Below are 21,421 nucleotides of genomic sequence, written 5' to 3' on the forward strand. Positions count from 1 at the left end.
GTCTCATATTCATTTGTTCTATCTGTGGTGACAAAGCTGCCTCATTAACTGAATCCTTAATAAGCCAAGGCAACGACATCTCCTCACAACTTCTTTTATCTCTCTGTGCGTGGACGGGAAAGTGTGTGTGTGTGGGTTGCGGGGTTGGTTCAATTTCAATGCTTATTTTGTTATTACTGTATCCGTGTGTGTGCCTGGTTTTTATGCATCAATAATTTCAACTCTACCTTTTTTGCTTTTACCTCTCAAGTGTGTCTCTTTGTCTTTGCCTGTGATTGTGCGTGTGCACCGGTAATACGACAACAATATTTGGAAAGCAGTGCATAGCGGAGAAGCTGTGTTTTCCTCCATATAACAAATGACAAATTAGGGTATTCAGTACAAACATGACTCTTTCCTGTCATTAAGTGTAGAAGCAGGCAGCTAATGAACACTCCACTACCACAGCTATGTTTAAATAACCACTGTGAGTGTGTCAGAGCGTGTGTGTACGAGTTTTATATGTGAAGGTTCCGTACATACTTCCTGTTTTCCTATTTGTGTCCGTTAAGAGTGTGTGTGTGCAAGTAAATTTGCACCCTAGACATTGTGAAAAGAAAATCCTCTTATCTCCTTTCATCAGTTTTTTTTAGGGGAAGCTTGTTATTGAGTATACCTTCTTTTTGGAGCGTCACCAGCTTCCGGTGCTATCCCCTGGGCCCCCAGGGGCCATCGGAGACAAAAACAGCCCCACTTGGCCCGGCAAACAACAAAAGCGTGTTTTGTTCCTTGAAAGTATTTTAAACACATACCAGCGCCGCCTGGAAGGCTGCCAAGTGTAGAATTCCATCAGTGCTACCACCTCGCTAACACATGTTACTGCTAACCGCCGCTCAGCCCCCCAGACATAGATGTAACGCAAGATCACTACCAATGGATCCGCTGGCAGACTGCACGGCTGTAAGGAGATGCTGAAGGCCCAGGTATGTGCCATCTTGCTTCCACAGATAAAGAGAGCGGCAAATATAGTGTATGGAGAGACGGATCGTGTGCTGCACATGCACAAAAACAAATATGCAAATAAGAGCCACATAGAAAAAGTGCTGAGTGCAAGTTGCACACAAATACAGACACAATGCACATCTCCTGGTTTCCGCCTCACTCCAACAAGGCCGCTATGTGTCTATCTAAAGATACCGGAGAAGCAAAATAACCCCAGAAAAAAATCCCCTTACCCGACCTTAAATTTCTTTTTCTCCTGTAGACCGTCTTTTCTTTCAACAAAATATTTCCTTCAGCTAAATTGTGTCTCCTGTTTCTCTCAGCTGTCTGCTTGCTGGCAGTCACATGTGATCCGAGCTCTGGGGCTTGTCCATGAGGTGCAGGGCCTGTAGGCGAGCTTAGCTGAGGTCATCCAAAAATAATAAGCTTCCAACGCGTAATGGCCGGCAAGCCAAGTAAATGAATTATCACAATCATATGTACTAGCTGCCTGCCGCTCTTCCCAACTCCAGCGCTGTCTCCCTTCATTCAGCTTGTTCCACTCTTTTCCTTCTTTATTTTCTGTAGTGATCGCATGGGAAAAAAACTCACTTTAAAGTACGGTCTTGTCTTCTATTTTTCTGACTCCCACACATGGGCACGCCAACACACACACTTGTAGCTGTGACGTAAGTGTGTCTGACGGATGGAGCAAAGGTCACTCTGAAGTTCACAGCTTCCTGACCTCTGGCCCCCTCGCTCGGAAAAGAATCCCTTCTGACTCTCTATCTCTTACTCTCTCTTTTTTCCAGGCACAAACACACAAACGTGAAGCAGACCAGAGCGAAAAAAAGGAAAGAAATCGTGTTGATTTACGATCTGATCCACTTCTTCTGGTCGTAATCAGTGAGTGTGTTTTAAATATCTTTCTTGCGTCTCTAAGCACTGTCGCCAGATGTTTTAAAATATACTGACCCAGCAGATAGGAATATTCTAGCAGACAGAAACACCAGAACAAATCTTCATCGGTGCATGTCTGTGTGACTTGAAAGCCAGCTCACCTCCACCCCCCATGAAAATGGATCAGTATTTACATTAGCATTAGATTTAGACAGCATGGTTCAGCCACTTACTCCCTATTAGCCATCCTGACCTTAGCCCATTAGGGTCTAAAAGCCCCCGCTTGTCTCCAACGCAGCCAGGTGAGACTGACCAGACCTCACTGTTTCCCTAAACCATATTGCAGCTGTGATTATCTTTTCCATCGACTCACAATGGGACAGACATCATAAAATGCTGAAATCAAGATCATTGAAATGCTAACATGCTTGTGGGATTATCTTTTTCCAGTGCTGCACGAGGGGGAGGGATATCGCTGAAATGCTAACATGCTTTTGGGTAAGGTTCATCATTTTCCATTTTTCCCAAGATGCTTTTGGGAAATCAAGCTAAGGCCTAATTGACAGGATCTAAGAAAAACAAAAATAAAGCGGTCGAAAAGCTGGGGCTTCAGCTTATTGGCTGGTACCATCAAAGAGATTTGAATTACACTGATGTTGTTATATTTAACTAAAACTGAAAGGAAAGAGAGGGGAAAATAATTTTGGTGCCGAGAGGAGCAGCAATTTTTTTTTGCCAAGTTTGTTTTTCTTTGCTCGGTTCGTAATGGAGACTTGCTGAAAGAGAGACAAAAGGAAGGACAGAAGCATACAGTGAGATAAACTATATAGATTGAGAGGCGAAGGCGGTGAGAATCCATAACAGAAAGAACAAAAGAACAAGAGACAGAGAGGGAGAGAATGATAGGGAAGAATCTAGTCGAGTGTAGTCGGGTTCAAATCACTAATTACACATTCCTGAGCCTGTGAAGGGGAGTATTGTTTTCCAGTTAGCCCCTACCCTGTCGCATGGTTTCACTTAGCACAAAACAAAAGGTACAGGGAACAAAACACAAGCCTAATACCAAGCCATGCTAATGACAGAGAAATGGGAGAAATTATCCCTGGGGTGGATCCTCGTGAGAAAATGGCTAGTGATTACTGGACAAAGGGAGTTCATTTTGAAACTGTCACAAAATGGCAGACTGTCTGCTACTTTCTTTAAAGAGCCAAATGAATGTAATATCAAGCTGCTTGTATCCTTAACATTTACATAGAACATAATATATCATGTTACCGACTCCTTTCCCTAAAATGTACTTCCCTACACACATCAAAAGGTTCGGTCCTTATTCTCAGGAAACAATGTGACTTGTGTGTACAAGCTGTGTATAAGTGTGTGTGTGTGTGTGTGTGTGTGTGTGTGTGTGTGTGTGTGTGTGTGTGTGTGTGTGTGTGTGTGTGTGTGTGTGTGTGTGTGTGTGTGTGTGCATGTTGGAGTGGTACCTCTGCCAGGAAGAGCACAATGAAAGCACCTCTTCAGCGGCGCCGTTTTGCATATTGCCACAGGAAATCAAATGCCTCGCAGTTGACCTACAAGATGGCACACTTGATCCCTCCCTGCTTCCTTTTACAGAAGGCGGTCGATTCAAGCCTGCGCCTCTCTCTTTTTGTCTGCAGCAAACATTTATATAGCGACTGTGTTTCCGCAAAGATAACAGTTTCCTCAACCATTTCTGACACGTCACATAAAAGTCATGGGACAATCTGAGATGTTCTGTCTACCCCCGTAAACCTATAATGATGAGTTCTGTGCTTTTCCGGCAACAAAGAGGACCCTACCATTTTTTCCGCAAAGCAGGGGGGGGGGGGGGGGGGGTGGTGGTAAGCTGATAGCAGTGGCAGCGCTGGGCAGAGTCGCCTGGCTGGTAGTGTTTGCCCAGGCCCAAGCCCCGGTCTAAAGGAAGGATATTGTTTTCCCTGAAAAAGCCTCAGCCGCAGTCCGCATACCAGCGTCCACTCAACATACCAATGGGCTCTTTGAAGATTACTCAAATGTTTGCCTTTGTTCCCCCCCCTCCGCCAACTCCCCCCCCACCCCATCCGCCCCTACCCCTAGTCCTAACCTACACTCCTGCCAGAACAGGGGAAAAAGAGGAGAAAGGACAGACTTATATCTTCGGAAAACAGTGGGAAAGCAATACCACCCTCAGCTCAGATTCAAAATGGCCTCTGTAGGGGATGTGCAACCACTGAAAGGAATAATAGCGGCACGGCCACCAGCATAGTAAACATAAGCAATAGAGAGGAGTATTAATGCATGCAGCAGATACTGTTTATGCAAGTGACCCATCTGTATGCCGGTAAATGTTTTTTAAAGACTCCTGATCCCTCTGCATGTATGACCACAATTAGTTACATTTGATCAATCCAATGGGTTAATTTAACTTAATGTGCCAAAATACTAAGGACCCCTCCAACCCCCCATCCAACCCATATTAATCCCGAACAAGTAAGTGGGCTTTCTATCAGGTCTATTTCAAAGCATTAGGGATTACCTCACAGAAACTAAGCTGCTTGAACTCGCAGGAGGTCAGCAGTATTGTGCATGCTGCAGGGATGGAGGAGCGACGTGGAGACGGATAGACAGCAGGACAGGTCAGTTCCTCTTTCTCCAGCTCTCCAACAACATCCCTCACTCCGTCTCCCTCCCTCCGTCTCTCCCTCTTTTCATCCTTGTCTCTCTCTTTCACCGTATAATCGAATATCTCCCACTACTTATCTATTCACTGAGCACCTAATGGTTAAAATCAATTACAGCTGGAATGCTGAAATGCCGAATACTGGGCCACATGCTGATAATGACAGAGAGAGTGTGAGAAGGAGAGAGGAAACGACAGAGAGGGAGACTTGGGACCGTTCCAAGGGAGGCACAATTACCTCCAATCGATTGATTATTGATTTGGAAGGGCGTTGAGGAGTATTTCAGTTCAACTTTGTCCATATCAATATCCTGATAGCTTCATGAGAGGGGAAAAGTGGGGTTCTTCTGTCTAAATGCCATTAAAAAGCAGATTATTTCAAGAATAAAGCACCTACTTGCCTCTAATTGACATGTAAGGAGATAACTTTCAGACAAATTGGGGCACGTATTTTAATGTCAGGATATTTCAAAGGTAGCGCTAATGAACTTACACAAAAATATGTATCTGATCATGCTGCCATGGGATCTGTCTGTGATCAAATCAACATATCAAAAGTGAAGCAGCGTGCACCGAGAGATCATGTTTGAGATCAGGCGCCCTCTTTGATTAGTTCCTCTTTTTGTATTTAAAAAAAAAAAAAACACTCTTGTTATCTTTGTCCCAATAGGAAGATCAAGAGCAAGGAGGAGTTTGAAAAAAGGAAAAGGAGGAGGAAGAAAAAGTGTGTGAGGAGGGGCGGTAAGGATAGGAGGAGGAGGGAAGTGTGTATTTGGGGAAGGGTGGGAGGGGTTCAGATGAGCCAAGGGGGGGTGGAAGAAAAAGACAAACTCCTGTGAGCTCCTTTGTTCCTGCATCCCTGCGATGTTCCCTTCCTTCTGGAGGTCTGGAAGACACTGACCCCCCCCCCCCTTCCTCTGTACACACTCCATAACCCTCTCTGCTATCGTTCCCATACCTGTCAGCCCCGATCTGCTTCACAGTCCCCTGCACATGGACAAATGGCTTGGCCCCGGCCCTGGACCCGGCCCAAGTGACCCAGGGCTCACAGAGGAGTGGGGATGATTATGAAGAGGATCACATCTGGCTATTAATACCACAACACTGGCCTTGTCTTTGTCTCACACCCGGGGAAAAACACCTTAAGAAAGAATAAAAAGGCACTGCACAGGAGGGGGAAGCTGGCTAGGGTAATTAAACATATGAGTGTCAATCAGGAGCTGGACCAAAGCTGGACACACACACACACACACACACACACACACACACACACACACACACACACACACACACACACACACACACACACACACACACACACACACACACACACACACACACACACACACACACACACACACACACACACACACACACACACACACACACACACACACACACACACACACACACACACACACACACACACACACACACACGCACACACACACGCACACACACACACTAATACACACTAATGCCTTGCCGACCATCTGGTTAAGGCGTTGTGGTGGAGGGAGAATGGGCGAAACTCTTATTAATATCTATGAGGATTATTAGGAAGGCAGGGGGAGGGTGGGGAAGTCCATCTATTCAAACCTTTCTGTCAAACACACAAAGCAACAGCCTACACACACACAAACACACACATGCACACACCTGCTTTTATGCTTTAATTAGCCACCACCCCCCACTTCACCACCCCCACCCCCGGACCTCTGAAAGATTTCCATTGTAATCTCCACGCAGGTGAAAGAGGAGACGATTTGAATAATCTACAAACTGGCGTCTCTTTGCCTCGCAGAGAGGGAGAGACAAATAACTTGTAGGAGTGAGTAAGGAAAAGACACTGAAGTTAATTCATTCATGCTGCTCAGGTTTATAGCCCTGAACTCTGGTTGGCAGGCTGCATCATCAGTCTCCATGAAAATCTATATATTGCAGTCAAGTAGCATCTAGTGTGAAGTGTCCGCAAACATTTATTCTTTCCCTACAATAGTGAGACAAGTGATCAAGAGCCCAGTGCCTGGAACAGAGGCTCAAGTGGAAAAATAGTAACATGATAACCAATTGTATGTGAGTGCAGTTACTGTATGTCTCCATGAATGTATGTAATACCACACCTCTGTATTCACATATGCATTTTTGTGAGTGTGTGTCATAACTGGTGCCGTGCATTTGAAATAGATCTCTGCTCTTTTTTTTCTATTCCGGGACAAGGTACAATGGCTTTTTATGCAAATCTATGGGAGTGAATCTCCTGTCCATTTGCCCATCACACAAGTCCAAATGACAGTCCAATAATTTGGGCTGCATATATATAGGGCCATTTGATTTTCAAATGAGAGTGGGCAGGGTTGACCCTTGCTAATAGCTGAGGCACAGCGGTAGACTTAATATCACAGATGCATAAGCACAGCCAACTCCACAGAGGGGAGATGGAGGAGAATAACATGTGAGGGGTGGGAGGGGGGGAATTGAAAGAATAAAAAATCCAATGGATGATGGGAAAAAAAGGCAATAAAAAAGATAAATAAATGAGAAAAGTACGAAAAGATCATAAAAAAGGGAGAATCTTTCTTTTGATGCATCGACAATCCAGCCCTTTTTTCTCTCCCTCTTTTTCTTACATCCCTCCCTCTTCTCATCACTCCCCCGTTTAATTCCCCCCACCCCTCATTTCCCGGCTATGGTGTTGCCAAGAGGATCATGGGTAATGAGATGTTCTATCTGCGGCTCCCCAGGGGAGAGATAGAAAAAGAGAGAGGGAGAAAATGGGAGAGTCCGGGACAAAACAAAGAGAGAGACGGAGGCAGTGGGAGACAAAAAGAGACACCTTTTAAAAAAGAGACAAAAGTGCAAAATGTCCCTGTCTCTTCTATTTCTGTCCTGAAGTGTTCTAGAAAGCTGCATTCAAACACGATTGTAGGGGAAGAGAATAATAATAATAATAAAAACAGAGATATGGAAATGTGCAGTGGACCCCGGATGTCCATTTCCGCTTGAATTATGACGGAAAGCTGTTCGGACAGACAGGGTGGGGTGCTGCTGGGCTGAGGACAGTTTTAGATTTATTCGGACAGCCATCTGAAAAACAGGTGCCATGGCCTACCAGACAAAGTGCGTTGGTGTAACTGCGTGTGTGTGTGTGTGTGTGTGTGTGGTCCTTGACCATGCCACATTGACCATGAACATTCTCAACTCCTAATGACCCAGGGGCAAGCACAGCCCAGATCTAAACCTCAAAGCTCTGCGGGGACACACACACACAAACACACATGCTTGCTACAAACTGAACCCCCTACTTAGCCCTGCAGCACTTGTGAATGGCACTGACAGATTTACTCCTGTCTCCGTGTGTATTAAGGCCAGTGTTTGTTATTAAAAATCATAACGAAACCATACATCATCATATTCAACGCGAAGGCAAACACGGGCTCGGCCAGCTATCGATACGCCATGCTACGGCAGCATTAAATGCAGCGCTTACCTCACATGCTGCTAGCATAAAAACGCTACGTTAAAACATCTTCCATTTAGTCATTTACAATGCTTCTAGGGGTTAAGGATTTGCACTTGACAGCTGTGATAACACTGAAGTGAGGTTCCCTAGACACTTTTAATTTACAACTCAATTCTGAATCACTAGAGATACTCTGGAAAACACCCTGCGCGGTATCATTCTCATTAAAACAAAGAGAAACCAATCGGATTTCCTACACTTCCTCTCCAGTATGCAGCGAGGCTTCAACCTCCGCTTTCCCCATATAAGGCGTAGGACTTCCTGCGCCACCTGCTGTGCCCTGGAAACCAGATGACTTGGTGTCCGTGCGCTGCTAATGTCATTTCCCTCTTGCAGTTTCAAAGTCTGGAAAAAAAACATTCAAACTCTCAATTCCCCTTAGAAGTACTCCTTCGCTGCTACAAAGGAGCCATAAAAAATCCTGAATATGCTTTTTGTTTGTATCTTCAAATGGTTTCCCATGCCATAAAGATATTCTATGTTTCCAAAAAACCAGATGGTGAAGTCGTCAACACTCGGATCTTTTATGCGCCCGGCCAAGCTACCTCCATCCCCATGTGCTTTTCACCTCTGCCAATACATAAAAGGAGAGGTGTTTTTCTGGTCAAATAAAGAAATGATTTTTTTCCCTCTGCCTTTGCTCTGCTGCTCTTATGCTTTCTCTCCCCCCCTCTCTGCTTTACTACCACATGTCCAAGGGTAAAATAGTGGGATTTCTGCCAGAGGCATTAAAAGCGTCATCTGTGCAACAGATTTGTTGAGGCCTGTAGGGTAGGTGGGTGGGTAGATGAGGTACACGGGTGCATGGGTGCACAGAGGGGGCATTGGGATGACCCTCACTTGCCTTGGTTAAACTGCTGCTTGTGTGAGCCTGAAAGCGCCTGCTTTTTAAGTTTAATTGGAAATATTTCTCTGCTGATTGTACTTCTTTGGTTTGTACAATTTAACACAAATTATATAAATAGATGTTTTAGCTGCTAGTGTTCAGTGTATCTGGCTAAACCCTCCCTTTCAATCCATTAAAACCGCTGCCAAATGTTGCTAAAAGTTCAATCGTCAATGTTCAAGCAGCACTTTTCTTAAAAAAACATTAAAAAACTGTAAATTTCCGCTCAGTGGAACAAATAAAGGATTTCTGATTTTGATTAGTTTAATGAAGTTAGCAAACATTTCCTGAGGATCTCCAACTTATCCCCGTAACAAGTTCAGCCTGTCGACTGTCATCCAATCATGTGTCATCTCACGACTGTTTGAAATAACCTTAAGGATGCCAATGTGCTTAATCCAGTCAGGCCTTTGAACTGTAGGCAAGAATTGGACACAGATTTCGGAATGAGTGCAATTCCTACAAGATTACTGTGTAAAAACATATGATATAAAAAATGTTTAAAGGAGTGACTTAAGCCTGAGGCAGTGGAATTCTTGTAATGCAGATTTATATTTTGTTTAAATATTTCTGGTATGTCATTCTGTCTCCTCTGGTTTTCCAATGTGTTGCCAAAGAGAGCTGAAATTGTACAGCTGTTTGATTTATTCTTTTTTATCGGCAAGTAAATCATTGTGACCACGTCTTCTTATCATAACAGAAAAATAGTATTACGGCTGTCTCTTCATTTAAGCCACAACACACACACACACACACACACACACACACACACACACACACACACACACACACACACACACACACACACACACACACACACACACACACACACACACACACACACACACACACACACACACACACACACACACACACACACACACACACACACACACACACACACACACACACACACACACACACACACACACGTTATACAGTAGTAAAGAAATCCTCATTAATGTAATGCACTTGATCCTGTCCTGTAGGTCAAGGCCTCTGAAATGTAACAGCCACCTATTAAGCTGAAGGAGAAGTCTGACCATCTAAATCACCTCAGATATATTGGAGAGGAGACAAATGCCAAATACTGGCTGTGTGAGAAATTGTTTATTGCTTAGAGAGTGCAGTTATGTTTTATAAAATGTTTTTTTTTAATACACCCAGAGTAACATATGATCTCCTTTGATTGTGTCATTGTTCAAAAATATATGGCTCATTACTCTTATCAAGAAAAACAAATTATTCCAGTATTATTTGTGGCTGGGAGAAAAAAACCAAGACAGCTGAAGATAATCAGAACTTTGAAATATGTAGAACTTGCTGATACGATGTGACTTGTGTGTAACTAACAGTAACAGTAATGCCAGCCGGTCATAAGCAGGATGTATACCCATATCGGATGGGAATCTTCCTGCATGCTCTAACAGTGACCTTTTTCATCTCGGCCATTCCATTCTCATGGGAACTTTATATCCATGTGACATTGCAGTGAAGAGAATGGGGCAAATTCTTTATAAACAAAACCATGTGTGCTTTTTCTAAATCTGACCTTAAGATAAATGGGTCTTCCCCTCAGATGTATTTCAGTCGGAATGAGGCTGCATTGTGCTGTGTTTCGTAGAATATAATGTCAAAAATGTTTACCTTGTAGAGGCGGACGGCACCCTCATGCCGCTGGTTGGTGGCGTGCAGTCTCAGTTTATCCACGCTGTTACTGTAGTAGTCACAGGCATTGCACTTGAGGTGCACGGGGTTGCCGATGGCGACACACTTTAATCTCCACTGGTTGGCTTTGCCTCCCTCCTTGATGTGGGCCACCAGCTGGTGCTTTTGCATGTGCTTGTCCGTCTTGCAGTGCAGCTGGAAGTTGGCCTTGAGCTGGGTGTTGTAGCTGCACAGCTTGCACTGGTAGACGTCGCCGACCACGCAGCGCCACTCCTCTTCGGGCAGGGCGCGCTCGGCGTTGACGTGGGCGTTCAGAGCCTCCAGGCTGTCCGAGGAGTAGCAGTTGCACACGGCACACTGGTAGAGGCGCAGGGAGGGGTCGTTGATGGGTGGGGACAGAGAGGAGAGGGAGGGGTCTGACGAGGACATGCCCCCCATTCCACCTGAGGACACCAGGGATAGGTCGTCTGCCATCAGCTGACCACTGGCCAGACGCAACTCCGCTGATAGGTCACTGCTCACTGTGGAGAAAAAGAACGCAGAAAATAAATAAATGTGTTTAAAATAGGGTTACATGGAAGCATAGAATAAGACCATGTCAGATAGAAGGCATGCAGCATAAAAACAGACGGCAGAAAGACAGGGCTCGTTTGAAAATGAAAGGCTGGCATGCACAGGGAGGGATAAAGGATACAGAGAAAGAGAAAAGGCTCTTTTAATGAAATTAAGTGTGGAGAGAAAAGTCAGTCCTCCATGCAAGCCCCTCTCACACAAAAGGATTTGATAAAATAAAGCCTCACTAGGACTAGGGCTCCTTACAAAGTCTTGTCTATAAAAAACCCTAATAGGATTGAATCAGGATCAATTACAATCATCCTTTTCAACTTGCTAACTCGCTCATCAGGTAGCTTTAATTACTGCTCTCAGCAATGGCGGGACAACGGTTTTAGGGCTCCGAGCGTTTCTCATCCACGTAGAGATTTGAAAAGCTGATCAATGCATTATACCAGATTTGTCTTTCTTCTGCCTGCCCACGTAGGGAGAAGAAGAAAAAAAAAGATCTGCCATTCATAGAAATGTAATTAACTCTTTCATTTGATCCCTTTATTGTCTCTCGATGCATGCTTCCAAAGCTCATCATGTCTCTTTTTAGATAATATCTCAACATGGTGTTTGGAGCACAGAGAACTGAACAATTACACATCATCTTAATCTTTTTACAGTTTAAGTATAATTCCCCCAATTAGTGGATGCCTAGATGTGTGTCTGTGTGTGCCGCTTTTTTAAAAATATGTCCTGCTCTCACCATCTAAACCTAGGTACAGCTGCGCTCACTATGGGGAGCTGTGTGTTATCAGTGTAATTCACTGAGAGTACATCTGCTAGCTGGGCTGTGACCTCCACGCTAGAGGAGGGAGTGGGTGTGTAACACTGCAGGGTCATTGTTAAATCTCGCTCACTCCTACGGGAATCCGCTTCCTGCTGTGTGAGAGTGTGTGTATGTGTGCTTGTATGCACATGTGTGTGGGTCCTCTCCAGGGTGAGTGAAGGTGGGGCGGGGTGTGTATGGGGGGGATTAAACTGACTTAAGAAAATTACAAATGAAAGATTAAGAATAATTCTCATGTGGCGTCTCATAATCATTTTTTAATCAGCGAGAGGGGTCAAAGAAGGGAGACAATGACAGAGGGACAATATGAGAGTGGAGATAAGAGGGAACGAGAAAGAGTGGTGGGTGAGGCGAGGGGGGCGAGGTAAAGAGGATGGGAGCAGAACAGAGAAGGTGAGAGGGCAGGAAAAAAATGAAGAGCAACAAAAGGAAAGGCACAGAGATAAAAACAATGCCCAGATGGCATCAGATATATGAGACAGTCGCATAACACTGACCAAGAGAAAGATGAGAGGAAGAAAAGAACCAAGCTCAAAGGCAAACATATTAACAAGGAAATATTAGAAAGGAGACCTTTCTGGCTTTTGGATTACTGGGTTAAACTCATGTTTCATTTTCATTTTCAAATCCCTCACCTAGACCAGATCCAAGAGCAGCCGCGGTTGCAGGATCTAGCTGGAACGGGTTAATCATCATCTGGGCTTCGGGGCCGCTGCTACCAGCTGGGCACTCCAGTTTCACACCTGCCAGGCCCATGTTTTGAGCCAGGTAGTACTGGTAAAGCTCTGCCTCAGCCGGGGCCAGGCCCATATGCAGGCTGTGCTGGATCTGCTTCATGTTCTGCTGCAGGAGCATCATGTTGTGCATGTGTTTCTCGCTGGTCATATGGATGCGCAAGTTCCGCGCTACGTTCGTTTCATAGTCACACACCTGTTGGGGTGAAGAAAATTAAATCACACATCAAATTAAACTATACCTTATTCTCATTCAAACATTGTCAAGCATTCATATACTGTTAATAAGCATTTACAACAACTTAAGCAACACCAACAAATCATTAGTACCTAAACCACACTATCAAATGCAGTCATGATTCATTTGTTCTGGTTTCTGCTTGGAGATAATCCTAGAATGTATGAGAAATTCTGTTTTATAATGACCCTCAGATAATGTGGCAGAAAAATAATAGACATAGTGACGCAGAGGGAAATAACTAGCTGATTGTTTTGACATTTGCCACCAAAGCGCAACAAGGACACTGTTGTTTCATTACCTCACAGCGCCAAGTCGGCTTCTGTTTGGGCTTGGAGGGCGAGGGTGCCCCGCAGCTTCCACCAAGGCTGGCACTGGGCACGGGGTTGACATGGTTGTGGGTATGGTTGTGGGTATGGTTGTGGTTGTATTGAACCTCAGTGCCACCGTTCTGGAGTGTTTGTACGTTGTTCAGATGCTTGTCCGACTGCATGTGGATGCTCAGGTTGCCTTTGGTGGTGGTTGAGTAGTTGCATACCTAAAAAAAGAACAACAACAACTGATATCAGATGATTGATCAAGTATTACATTTTCTTTAGTCAGTTGTTTGAGATTACTCAGTTATATCTGTGAAAGGAGTTAAATTAGAATATGTCCACCAAACCCTGAGCATATGTTTGGTTAGTTCATAAATACAAGTTGGCTAATGAAACCGCACCCCATTTAAAGTTAAATAGAGGTCCATTAAGATAAAAAAAATGTATGGACAGACCTCGCAGCGGAACGGCTTGTATCCACAGGTATAGCTTTCGCCTCTGGCTAAACGAGGGTGAGGCTGTCCTGTGCGGCAGTACGAACATGATCCACCGGACTCCGGATGTTTCTCCTTCATGTGGGCGTCCAGTGTCTGCTGGTACTTGTAGTGCCAGTTACACTTGGGACACTTCAGCGTCTTGCAGGAGTTACGTGAATGCATCATCGTCATATGCCCTCCCAAAGACCGTGAAGATCCCAAGACTGTGTCACACTTGGGGCACTCCACCCCACTACCTGGTGACCCTTCACCTGGACCAGGGGTACCAGGTGTCCCAGGAGTTCCAGGCGTACTGGGATTTCCTGTGTGTTGATGCAGGGGTCCAGGACTCTCATCATCTCGGCGCAACATCATCATGTCAAGGGGGTGGGAGGACGGCGACGACTCATCCCGTCCTGCCAGGACTTCACTAGAGTCATTGCTGCTCTCCCTCTCTCTGGCAGCTGCCAGGGCGGTAGACAGGCGGCCCTTTTCCAGCTCCATCTTCTCACAGGCAGTCAGGGAGGACGAGGAGGTGGATGCAAGGCCTTTACTGTCAATGTTAAACTTTAGCACACTGTTGGAAAGGGGGGAAATACTTTGGTTTAAGAGAGGGAAATCTTTGCTACTGGTGCTATCAGCCAGCTGGCCTGTCATGGCCATGGTCATGGCCTGTTCCTCCTCCTCGTCTACCTCCATTTCTACTCCACCATTGGAGTAAGAATCGTCATCCTGCTCGGGACTTTCTCCTAAAACTGCACCGGGCTCCCGCTTGACGAGCGGGTACTGGCTCAGGTCCGGCCCATTAGGTTGCAAAGTGCATGTGTCCCTAACGTGGCCCTTGCAGTCACTATCAGAGTTCTGACCCTCCAGGTTGCTACCAGTGGCAGCAGAATAACTCCCACTGGGGATTCTGTGGGCACCAGCTCCTCCCCCGAGGTTTGGGTTGGTCTCGGCCTTTGGCATGATTTGGGTTCTGGGGGTTTGGTCATTGGAGGAGCTGCTGGCACTGCCCTTCAGGAAGGCAAAACCTGCCTGAAGGGAATCGGTATTTTCCCCACTGCTGTGGAAAGCGTTCCACAAGCCGCGGAGCCCGGTGTCTGGCCCTAAGAAGTTGGCAGGTGTGGGAAAGTGGGGTAGCACAGAGTTATGGGGGTTTTTTGGTTCCAGAAAGCTTATAAGAGGTTCTTTGTCCTTGCCGATGCCCTGGATGATGGCAGAAACGTGCTTGTTGCCCAGCAGTTTCTGCTCCTGATCATTCAGGGTCATACGGTGGTCATGGACAGCATGTGTCACGAAGGAACGGCTGTAGCCGAAGGACAGCTTGCAAAGGAAACACATCAGCACAGGTTTCCGCCGCCCATCGGCCACACAGCCCTCAAACTTGGACAAGTCCACATTGTTGGGGACATCTTTGGACACACAGGAGTTTTTGGCTGCACCATCCGCCTTAAGATAGTCTTTGTCATTCTTATGGCGGAGGTCATAGACGCGGAAACTGTGCAACACGGGACCAGCGCCCGCCAGCCCTCCAGCTGAGGTATTTGGGAAGGAGGGGTGGTCGGCCACTAGGGGTTTATTTCCCAGGGATGAGGCGATGTGGAAGGTGTTGATGATCTGGGGGTAGAAGGACATGGGTGCAGTGGGCTGCTCCAACCGTTCCCCGCCTGGGCTGAGGCCACGCTGGCCACTACTGACCTGAGCGTTGGGGAAGGGCTGGGGGGGCAGTAGGCCCCTGTATTGGAGAGGCACAGGGAGCCCCCCTTGGTTGCCACACTGCTCTTTGGTGTCCTCGAGAATGAAAGCAGAACCATCGGGCTGGTAGATGATCTCACTGCTCAGGTTCTCCACATCACTATCGTCTTCCATCTCCATCTCACTGTTCATGTCCCCCACCTCTGCAACACCCATCCCACACTCTCCTTCATCTTCACTCTCCTCCCCTACCATGCCGTCAAGCTCCTCACCCTCCTCTTGACCTCCAATGGTAGGCAGACGGGCATTGGGGCAGTGGTGCTCCATGTATTTTTGTAAACTGGAGAAGGATCTAGAACATTCGTTGCAGGGGATCTCCTTTGCCGGTGCCACGGGAGATGTGGCAGGGGCAGAACAGTCCGAACCCAAAGCTGCTCCTCCTCCTCCTCCTCCTCCTCCTACTGGTAAAGTCCCGGTAACACTCCCTTTGTTACCGGTAGTAAAGCTTTCTCTCCGACTCTGTTCAGCTACAAAGTCGTTGGTTGCACTGACATTGGTGGGGGTGGCAGAGGACCTCAGCGGGCTCACAGCGGGCTCTCCAAGGCCATTCTCTGGCTCTCCAATGGCAGCAAGCGACATTTGGTTGTTGGTATTGGCGTTGTTGCTGTTGGCGACACTGGTCTCCATGGGGATGACAGGGTTGTCCTCAGCAGCAGCGTCCAGCCTCTGGCCACCATGTTCCTGCTGCCGTGACGACACCATAAGGGGAGAGTCACAAGTTGCCATGACGACCACTACATAGGGATCTCATCTCATCCAGCCTAACAGGGACCTGAGTTTGGGAAAGACAGAAAAAAAGGAAAACAGACATTTAATAAATGTGTGGAAATTTGCTCAAAATTCAACATAGTAAGTTAGTAATATGTACTCAACCAAAGTTGTATTTTAGAACATCAAAACAAGATGACGGTTATCTACATCTGAATAGCACATCACCTACACGGAATAAGAACAGATTTAGCTAAGTAGCTAGCACCATGACAACTTTTGACAATTGGAGAAATCAGATATTAACTGCTCCCCCTTGTATCTTTGTCTTATAACTGGCTGACTGAGATTGTTTGCCAAAACAACAGAAACAAAATCTCCCTGAACAAAAGTTTAGTCCCCAGGGATCAGGGCTGGGAAACGGGGGAAATTAGGTATAAATGAATGAAGCAGCTCCCACGACAGCCAGCAGTGTAGAAGTTTCTAGGAATAACCCAATTGTTGAGTAAATAGAATCTTTGATCGACATACCACTGTGCAACACAGGAAGCAGGGGCCGTTTCCTTTGTGCTAATGCAATGCTAAAAGATAATGATGTCAGGCGTTACCAGCTAGCTTTGCTAACCCTCAAGATGTTGGCAAATTCACTAACAAGACAAGGACAATGAAGTTTATAAAAGAACTCATATGCAGAACTGTTAGTGTCTTCCTTTAAGAGGAAGAGTGGATTAGAGTTAAAGGAGACCTCATTCATTGGCTAAATCAGTCTTGGCATGTTCTTACTAGTCAGGAGGAGTTGCTAATTAGGCAGCACTTATTAACCTATTAATGCCCTGAAGGTATGACTGAGCGGACAAGTGAAAGTATGAAACTGTATATTGTCTTGCAGCTAAGCAAAGGTAGAACATCGCATGTTGTCAAATTGTGTAGGGTGCTGAAGCAGGAATAATAAATAATGAACGTATAGAATTTTTACATTCGTAATATTTCCAAATGTCTTTTCATATAGGAGTGAATGGGAGAACAAGAAAGAGAGAAAGAGAGAGAGAGAATGAGCTTTCAGGAGGAATGATGTTTGGAATACCAGTGAGATGTTATCAATCCTGGGCGGCTGCCCATCTCTCAACCCCTCACTACTTAAATCTCTGGGCTTTTCACAACAAGCCACAAATGCGAACGCAAAAGCTCACACAACTGTGCGCACACAATTTACAAAACGGCCTCCTAAGCCCACAAACACACACAGTACCCCACAGTCATTTCATTTTGTAATCATAGGCATTATTTCCCATCACCTAAAAAGAACAAGGAGAAACAACTGGGAAAAAGCCATAAGGGGAGGAAAGAGAAAATCAAACTAAAAGCTTGAGAAATGAAGCTTCACTGCTACTTAGAAGAAACTGCTTTCTTGCTCAGCTAAATGCAACAAATGAACTCCTTGTGCATGCCAGTGTTTTTTCACTTGATACAATACCAGCGCCTTTCGGAGGCTCTCGTGTAAATGAGCTGGCATTAAAAGAAAGCTTTAAAGAGCCACGTTAACCTTTAACCCAATCCACCTGCTGCTTGATTCTCCCTCTCTTTTCCTACACTCCCTCTCTCTCACAACAAAGCTACAAAGCAATTAGAGGATTAATCTGCAACAATCCAGGGCTAAACAAAGCCAGTGGGAGGGACAGTAAAAGCGTGAGGAATGAAATCAAACATGTGTGTGAGTATGTGTGTGGGTGCATGTGTGTGCACGCGCTATAATCAGATCTAATCTGACATATCCCAGCGATGATTCCATGGGGACTAGTGATAGATTAAAAAAGGGAGAAATGATGTTTTCACTCTCTGGGTCTCACTCAGCTTCTGTATATCTATTCGAGAGATTAAGGAAACTTAATTTCAGTGCTTCTGTGTTCAGCATGGATTTGGAAAAAGGCGAGATTTAGACACAGATGCAAATACCTATCTTTACTCTCCAGTAAACTCCAGCCAACTGCTACATCGAGAAAACATCATTTTCTTAACCCAAGTGATGTTTAGCCCAAGGCACAGATCCTGAACATAACAACTATGGTTTCCTACCCCCACAACCAACACAAACACACCTGTCTTCATGTTAACTCACACTTGTAATTGCAAAGAAATTAGCAGCAATTACTTCGGCATTCTAAAATGCAAGGAGTTGAAAGAGGCCAAAGATGTGTCATCCCACGAGAATGCATGTTATTGACACACACACAAACTGAATGTCTGTATTTTAGATATAGCTGTGCTGACTATATGAAAATAAAATGAATTTGGCAGCAGGGAAAGAATATAGTAAATAAAGGCCAGCTACTGGGCGTCTTCCTGCAGTCATACATATTTCATTTTTTCCACCAGTGTCCTTCTTACCAAGGTTTGTCTTTAATGTGATTGAGGGTAAAGCTGTTCAGAAGCAGTGGGTTTGAGAGCTAATGCGACACACAGGACAGGATTTACTACTTGTCAGCGGTGTCATTTCACTGCTTATTTCATTGGGGAGCAACCCCTTTGAATTGTAGCTCGGACATAAAACACTGCGACTTATGAATTATGCATCTCCTAACGCTTTAAGTATGGAATTATGTCTTATGGGTAAGTCAATGTGTTAAGCATTTGGCACTGACACATCACCCCTAATGCTAACAGGTTAGCGGCTGTTTATACGTACGTGTGCTGCCTGCCAAAAATAGTTGTCTATTATTGTGTCCTCTATGGTTATAATGAAACCCATTTAGTTAAACACAAACAAAGAACTGACCCAAAAAATAAGCAGAATGTGAGTTAAGTTGAATATCTCTTAGCTCTTAGCTCGGCCTATCGTCTTTCGGGAAAGAGCAATGTGGTGCAATGCGGCCTAGTGTAGGCGTTTGAAGCCATTCTGATCTATTCAGCAGGAACTTATTTAGCATAGTTGGAGAGAGAAGATGTCTGGTGAATATTATATTTCCCTCTTACACCTAAGTAACATTCTGCAGGCTGAAATCTTTAGACTTGCACAGATCAATATAATAAGTTGTAATCAGCTCTATAAAAGCTGAATACCTGACACATCGTCTCAAGAGGAAACAGATGGAAAAGTGATCGGCCTTGCTTCTTTTTGTTTTGCTCCTTTTCCCCAGGCTTCGCACCTTTCACAGCAGTAATGCCCACTCCTGCTTCTTTTAAGGCAGATCATGTTACTGCTAGCTAAGAAACCTTCCTCTCTTTCCCCCACTGGCTTCCTTCGCTCTGCTAACCAACCAGATTAGAAAGAGAGCGATAGATAGACAGATACAGAGAGAGAGAGACTCACAATGAAGCTCAGACACACTGCAAAAACAGTTCCCTTATTTTAACAGAAGAACAAAAGAGATGGCCTGAGCCTCTCCTACCTCTGTTTTTTAATCAAGCATGTCCTCTTGCTTTCACACACATGCACACGGACAGAGGCGCACACACACACACTCACACCCACACACACATAGACTAAGGTAATTAAAGTGGCAGATCAGATCCTGTGAGAGGCAAATAATAGCCCAGGAATGCCTGGTTTGGACACTGCTAGTTTTCTGGTGGGAGAAAGGGGCTCAGACACTCTTTGGCCTATTGTTTTTCTCCCCCCTTCCCTCCTCTATCCCTCCATCTGCTTTGCAGTAGCTCACAGAGAAGCAGGGGATTTCTCTCTCCCTCTTCTCCTTTTAATTTGTCCAACTTTTCTCCTCTCCCTCTGGCTCTGCGTTTGGGGCACATGTCAATTATATGGATGTTTAGTTGTAATACATGTGCTGAAAATGCATGAAGTTGAACAACAACATGTGCTCAGAGCAGGTCTGAGATACTGAGCCCCGGGTTCCCTCCTGCTTTTGTCCTGCTGTCAGACTCTCGAGCATTAGCCAGAGATGCAGCCTGTTAAATGCCAAACCTGTAATTGCAGTGTCGCCACACTGCCGTCTTTGTTTACACAGGGATCTGCAAGGTTCAAATTCTTCATCACTAACTGTCCAATTTCTTAATGCAAGGGCAGAAAGTGCTGGTAATACGGCTGTGAATATTTATAAGATGTGTAAACACTGGAATTAGGCAGATCTTTGCTTTGGGATGATGTCTAAAATGTTTTTTTTTTGTCCCCCGGCTTGTCAGAATGTTTGGACACATATGTGATCACAGCCAATAAGTGGTCAAATGAAATCCAGACTGAGTCTTAAAAGGTGACCCATGAAAGCTTGTAAAGTCAAACAACAAAGTCAGAAGACAGCGTGAGACTACGGCTATGTGTCCATTCCTTGAGGTCTCCTAGAAGGTCATCCCTCTCTCGGCATGTGGCCCCTCAGTCTAACACCAAATCTTCTATCAAAATGTCACCAAGCGTTAGCCAAAGACAAAGGCGAAGGGCACTGTGAAAGCCCCTGCATCCATCTCCCACTGTCAGTGCAATGAATAGGCCTACTCTGGTCTAATTAGACCTGTTTATTTGTTGCCATGCAGAAACGGAGGGATGAAGAACGAAGTGGATGAAGGAGGGGGGGAATCATCTCCTTCCTCACAATGCGAGCAGAGCTTCGGATACCATCAAAGAGCTCTGATGCATGCGTGCACAAACACATATGCACACATGCACACAATCACAGAAGAAGGCCTAATGCCCTCTGTTTAAAGTCTTAAAAGGAGGGACAGGGGGAGAAAATTGCAAAAGGATGAGAGGGGGAGGGCTTCTGCGTGACCAAGTGTTTTTGTCTTCTTTACTTCTTAATCTCACAAAGGGTTTGCATGCAGCCCTTGTTTGTTGCCTGGAGGTGTAATATTAGACCCTAGATGCAGATCTCCCCGATGCCTCCCCCTCCACCCTTTTCTGTCTGCCTGTCCTTCTTCCCCATGTCTCCCTTGTGAGCAAAAGCTTTCATTATCAAAAGACACCTTATCATTATTGCAAGGCGCGGCCCAGACACCTAAAGCAAGCGTCACTCTATTTAGCACAGGAATCTTGTTCGACAAATTACCTCGTCCGCAAAAAATGCCTTTTAGCAAATCAAAATCAAGATTACGCATACATGAGCAATGATCTTGGATTGTAGGAAAGGAGGTAAAAGAAAGGGGGGAAAGGTTCGGAGGAGGTGGGGGGACCGAGATAATGAGGAGAAATGTAGAGGACGGAAGTGGAGAGGTTTTTTTTCTTCTTAGAGCAGGTATGCAGG

At 45.3% G+C, this 21,421-nt stretch overlaps 1 protein-coding gene across 3 annotated transcripts in view; it reads right to left on the bottom strand.

The window, feature by feature from the left end:
- Window positions 1-21,421, bottom strand: part of zfhx4 (zinc finger homeobox 4) — an 80,924-nt gene that overhangs the window by 41,372 nt on the left and 18,131 nt on the right. For all 3 annotated transcript variants that reach the window (XM_079662064.1, XM_079662065.1, XM_079662063.1), the window contains exons 2-5: window positions 13,752-16,299; window positions 13,281-13,517; window positions 12,643-12,937; window positions 10,597-11,138 (exon numbers count right to left, since the gene is read on the bottom strand). In XM_079662064.1, coding sequence (XP_079518190.1) covers window positions 10,597-11,138; window positions 12,643-12,937; window positions 13,281-13,517; window positions 13,752-16,253 — 3,576 coding nt within the window. In that variant the 5' untranslated portion in view covers window positions 16,254-16,299. The remainder of the gene's footprint in view (window positions 1-10,596; window positions 11,139-12,642; window positions 12,938-13,280; window positions 13,518-13,751; window positions 16,300-21,421) is intronic.

This window comes from Notothenia rossii (genome assembly GCF_949606895.1).
Source record: "Notothenia rossii genome assembly, chromosome: 12".
In the NCBI taxonomy this organism is placed as follows: Eukaryota; Metazoa; Chordata; class Actinopteri; order Perciformes; family Nototheniidae; genus Notothenia; species Notothenia rossii.